A 6,222-nucleotide genomic window follows, 5' to 3' on the forward strand; every position below is an offset into this window, starting at 1 on the left:
CGCATGATTCAAAAAATTTTATAACTAATTTGCCTACTCAAGTGTTAATGTGTTCGTCAGAATAAAATGTGGGGCATGAACCACCGTGTTACAGAGAAATAGAATGAATAAATTACAGTTACCTAGACCAGGCAACTTCTGGTTAAATAAAAATGTTAATTATTATTGTAGTGAATTCAGACAAGACAAACAAAAGAAATCTTACACTGATCATATTTTTGGATCCGCAGATGCCTTTCTCAACGTTAATGATTCCACACTTCCCACCCCAATTCTTTTTCAATGGTCCTCGCTACAAAATTAACAATTAAGTAAGACAATTGTTATTTATATATTCTTTCTTTTATACAAGTCCACATCAAAACCGCCTTTCCACTCGTTTCATTATTTCTTTTACCCTATTTTCTTAGTATAAAAACCCTAAACAAGCCTTCTTAGATTCCACAAACAACTCCCAGCTCTTTCATACAACTTTCTATAATGACAGGGAAAAGGAAGCAAACTAGCCCGGTCGGAAGCCCGTCTTCCGGCAACATCTCAGACGGCTCTTCTAAAGACCAAGACAAGTTTCTTCCCATAGCCAACGTCAGCCGCATCATGAAAAAATCCCTACCAGCCAATGCAAAGATTTCGAAAGAAGCTAAGGAGACGGTGCAAGAATGTGTTTCGGAGTTCATTAGCTTCATCACGGGAGAAGCTTCCGATAAATGTCAAAGAGAAAAGAGGAAGACTATCAATGGAGATGATCTCTTATGGGCCATGACAACTTTAGGGTTTGAGAATTATGTTGGAACATTGAAAATTTATCTCAACAAGTATAGAGAAGTTGAAGATAAAAATGGCATGGCTACTACCAACTCACCTACTAATACTACTAGTAGTGTTAGTGAGTTTAATACGGCTACTACTTCTAGGCCGGATTTCAATACATATTATTCACTAGGAGAACAAGTTCATGAGAAAAGTTATGGAGAAAACATGATGATGAATATTAATGGTGGTTTTAGTATCGCTGATAGGAATGGTAATGGTGGGATTATAGCTAATCCTCCTATACATCATGGGGTTGAATGGTAGATGATAATTAGCATCCGTTTTTTTCATATAACTTGTAACTTGTAAGTGTATCATTTTGCTTCATACAGTACTGTTAATCATTTTCTTGAAATAATCCTGATATTCATTTTGCAAAATTAAACTAGTGCTTATATTCTATTGAAACTTGAGGGTCGTTTTTTTATTTTTCCAAGTTTTACTGGCCGGTTTGACCTCACCTTTTTTTTTGCTAAGTTTATGGGCTGCTTTGACCTTAATAAACTTACAGTACAGACAAGCTGAGATTTTTTCGTGAAATGCTAGATCAGTTCGTATAAACCATCCAGAGGACCAGCTACAGCTCACAACTATTGTAATCATGCATGCGTGATAGGAGAATCACATCTAGAATTATAAACAATATATTTTTGATGACCACAAGTCCAGTAGTGCAAATAGTATCGGATTCTAGTTACATGAATATATCTAATTCATTTTCTTTCTCAATCTTTTTGAAAGATACTGGTACTGCAATAACTTTGCTTAACAAAATGAAAACAAAAAAAAAAACTGCGATAACGGGCATGAAAACTGATGGCAATAGGAAATTCCCACTTAGTGCCTAAATATTATAGCAGCCATTATCAGAAGATTATGTGTTTCTATGTAGGGCACCAAGCAGAGCTACATGGACACATGAAAAGGATTCCGGATTTTAGGGAGTGACCAGAAGAGGAGGAGAGAACACGTGTAAGGTGTGTGCTTATGTGGTGTTACGGCTACGGAAGAGACAAAAGGGCACAATTCAGAGCCGGCTGATTAGGAGCTACGGGTCTTAGACCATCTTCAATGGGAGAGTCCAGTTCCAAGTTAATTGGGTCTCATTAGTAAGACACATCAGCAGAAGTTGGACTCAGGACACTATTTGATATAATCGTCCAACACCAAATCTTCTGACCTCCATCAGCTGGCACCATTTGTAATGCAATACAGAGCAGGTAAAACACAAGGGATGAATTAAATATTAACATACAGAGATCATTTGCAGAGTCAGGCTCGGCCCAGCTTGATGACCCTGGACAAGATTTACAGCCTACTCCAACGCTATACCTACTCCAACGCTATACTTTGAAACCAGATCTGATTCATGGTGCCCAACGCAGGAGTCAGGCATGCATTGGAGATGGTCTTATGACCTACTAATGGGCTGTGGGCACCAGTTTTGTCTTGAATTTTGTAGAAAATAGGCTTTATGGCCAAGGCCCTTCTGACGAATAGCTTTATTTGTCATAAAAAACTGTAGGGTTGTAGATAATATACTGTAACTTTATTATAATAGGAGAAGTGTTGGGTTGTAGATAATGTACCGTAACTTTATTATAGTAGGAAGATATTTGTTTTAGAGCAAACCCAAATGAAACTGTATTTAGACAACATTCAAAAGGCCAATTATTTTAAGTTACTTGTTATTATCAAAAACATATTCATAATCGACCAACATGGTCAACTTTAGTACTCTTTCTGTTCATGCTGTTCATTTTTCAGCTCAGGGGATTTGTTCCGGTAGAAATCACTTCATACAATAACAGAACAGCCATGTGCCTTGCAAATTCTATCTCTTCTTGAAGAACAACTCGATGATTTATTCTAGTAGAAATCACTTCATCTTTAGGATATGACCCTCTCTTATTCAAACTTCGATTTGTAATGGGAGCTCGGGTATTATTGAGTTGTCTAATGATTCTAAAGATGATGCCAGTCTTTGTGACTAAATGAGGGTACCATTGATGTTTTCTCTGAGCTTTGTAAACAACGTAAACCTATGAATATGATCAACATTAACATGGTATATAGTTCTGATACTACATATCATGGTAGTTCAATCATGTTATCAAGATGCTGGAACCTTCGTCTCTCAAGACCAGTGGTATAGGAATCAAGGCTTTGACTAGTATAGAAGCCTTCTACTAGGACTAAGTGTGCATTAAAGAGTTTGAATTTCCGGAACAAGTCCATGAGTGCTCTGGCTTAGCCTCGCTTGACAGGATTAAATAATGCTTAAACAAAAACAAGGAAAGTTGGACTCTCAGCAGCCCGGGAAGCAAAACCCCGAAGAAGGGGCAAATGGAAGGTAAAGCAAAGCTTCGTAGATGAGCTTTGCTTTCTAGTTTATATTCCATTTGAATCGAACTTGGGTTAAATCCCTTCATTAAGAGCAATAACTTGCTACCCATGAATGTTTTTACTTTATGTTTTCATAGAGCAGAGACTTTCCTCATTCTATCGATACTATGACTAGTTTCATAAAAAGAACCGAAATTATATTTGTTACAAGATTGAATTCTATATCTACAATGTAATCGGCACACTCTTATAGTAGATTCACCATTGAAAGTAATAGAACAACAAATACATTATCAAACTAGTATATTTATTTACAGTGTTTAATTAGAGATAGTTTATTACTCACGGTGAGTTTCACACATGATAATCTTGCTTAATCTAGAAAGAATGTTTTTCAGCTAATATATAAGGAGATATACAAATTAACAAATTTTCCCGCCTAATATATTGTTGATGTCTTGATTTTCACTTGGCAGCTTGTTATCTGAGCTGGCATTCACACTATCATAGTGTGTAACATTCCCCCTCAAGTGAGGAGTGGTAAATAGATTAGCAACTCCTAACTTGAACTGAAGGGAAGCTAATTGAAAAGAAGGAAGAGTCTTGGTGAAGATGTTTGCAGGCTGAACAGCAGTACGAATGTGTGCAGGAGTAATAAGGCCAGACTTCAGTTGATGTCGTACAAAGTGACAGTCAATTTCAATATGCTTTGTGCGCTCATGAAAAACAGGGTTAGAGGCGATATGCAAAGCTGGGTTATTATCACAATAGAGAGGAACCGGTAAAGGAGTAGGAGATTGTAAGGCTTGAAGCAAATTAACAAGCCACGTGACTTCACAACAAGCATCAACCATCGCTCGATACTCTGCTTCAGCGGAAGAGCGCGAAATTGTGGCTTACTTTTTGCACTTCCAGGAGATTAGAGATGTACCAAACATAACATAATACCTTGTAAGAGAGCGTCTGGACTCAGCACAGCCCCCCAATCAGAGTCACTATAGGCAATCGGGTCTAACGAAGTATCATGGGCAAAGAACATGCCCTAACCAATGGTGCCTTTAATATACTTTATCATTTTATAAGCTGCCAAAAAATGATCATTTCTAGGACATGAGATAAATTGAGAAAGTACATAGACGCCAGGTCGAGTAATGGTCAAGTACAACAAACGACCTACTAAATGACGATATATAGCAACATCATCAGCAGACAAGAAGGAAGAATTGTTATCAATAAGTTTATGGTTCTGTTCAATAGGAACAACCGAAGGTTTGACACCAGCCAACCCAGTATCTGCAAGTATGTCAAGAGCATACTTTCGCTGATTAAAAAAAATACTTGTAGAAAGCGAGCAATTTCCAGGCCAAGGAAGTATTTCATTAGACCTAAGTCCTTGATCTTAAACTGAGAATGTAGACAAGCTTTCACTTGAGAGATGAGAGCATCAGAGTTTCCAGTTACCAGAATATCGTCCACATACACAGTGACAACCCCAAAATATGCATCATGTTTGAGAGTAAATAAACTATGATCATAGTCAATCTGAGAGAACCCAAACTGAACCAAGGAAGTGCCTAATTTGTGGTTCCAAACCCTGGGTGCCTGCTTTAGCCCATATATAGATTTTCTAAGCCGACAAACTAGTTCAACTCCAGGTAGGAACTGATGAGTACCAGAAGACAATTGTTGAAATCCTGGTGGCAGTTTCATGTAGATTTCTTCAGTCAACACCCCATGAAGGAATGCATTATTTACATCCATTTGATGGATATTAAAATTAAACTTAGCTGCCAATGCAAGGACCACACGAACTGAGGTCATCTTAGCGACAGGTGCATAGGTTTCGAAATAATCCACACCAATAGTTTGGGTAAACCTCTTTGCCATAAGCCTAGCCTTGTATTTATCCACAGTGCCTTCAACAGTGTATTTGACTTTGAAGAGCCATTTACAGTCAACTATATTTTTATCAGGGGGTCGAGGAACGATATGCCATGTGTTGTTATCTTCAAGAGCACTGATTTCAGCTACCATGGCATCAACCCATGGTTTATGAATGACTGCATGTTTGTAGGTGTAAGGGACTGGAACAACACTTATTTTTGCCATAAACTTGACATGAGGAGAACTAAAGACTTGATATGAAAAGTATTTGTGTAGATGATAGACACACATATTGACTGTTGGTGGGTTATAAGTCACCTATTTAGATACAAGGTCTGGTAATGTATAGTCTTTAAATTTTGGAGGGAGAACTTTGGTCCTTAATGGTCTGACTAAATGAACTACAGAGGGGCAGAGTGTAGGCTCAAAAACAACCTCTGAACTATTATCAACAGTAACATAGTCAACAACATCAATAGAGAAGTCAGCAGGGAAAGATAACGTATCAAAAGAAAGAGGAGAATCTGAATAACTAGAAGAGGCAGGAAAAACAGTCTCCGCAGGAGTGTCAAGAGACTGAAAGGGAAAAAAATTCTCAACAAATATAACACCTCGAGAAATATAACATTTCTTAGTGACCAAGTGCATTACCCTGTAACCCTTCTTTTCAAATGGGTAACCCAATAATACGCATTTAAGACCCCTTTAATTGAATTTATAATGAGGACTTGTCACATAAGCTATATAACATAAACACCCAAACACTTTTAAGTGATGATAAGCAGGGAGTCGATTATAAAGAATGTCATAAAGACATTTGTACTAAAGCTGAGGCACGGAAAGTAAATTGATTAGGTTAACTGCAGTTAAGATGCAGTCACCCAAAAGAGATTTAGGGATAGACGCTTAAAGCATAAGAGATCTAGCAACACCGAAAATATGTTGATGCTTACGTTCTACCACCCCATTCTGTTGAGAGGTGTGGGGACATGAGGCTTGGTGTAGAATACCAACAGAAGCAAAGATATTCTGTAATGTATGATTAGTGAATTCAGTGCCATTATCGGACTTAACAATATTGATATTGGCATTGAATTGAGTCTTGATTAAGTGAATAAAATTCTGAAGAATGTTAGGGACTTGAGTTTTTATCAGATAATAAAAACACCCAAGTACATT

General features: G+C 37.5%; 1 protein-coding gene across 1 annotated transcript; it reads left to right on the plus strand.

The window, feature by feature from the left end:
* Window positions 1–480: 480 nt before the first annotated feature.
* LOC141714305 (nuclear transcription factor Y subunit B-1-like) lies at window positions 481–1,077 on the plus strand. Its single transcript, XM_074517832.1, has one exon. The coding sequence runs from the start codon at window positions 481–483 to the stop codon at window positions 1,075–1,077; it is 597 nt and encodes a 198-aa protein (XP_074373933.1).
* Window positions 1,078–6,222: the final 5,145 nt, after the last annotated feature.

This window comes from Apium graveolens, chromosome 3 (assembly GCF_009905375.1).
Source record: "Apium graveolens cultivar Ventura chromosome 3, ASM990537v1, whole genome shotgun sequence".
Classification (NCBI taxonomy): Eukaryota; Viridiplantae; Streptophyta; class Magnoliopsida; order Apiales; family Apiaceae; genus Apium; species Apium graveolens.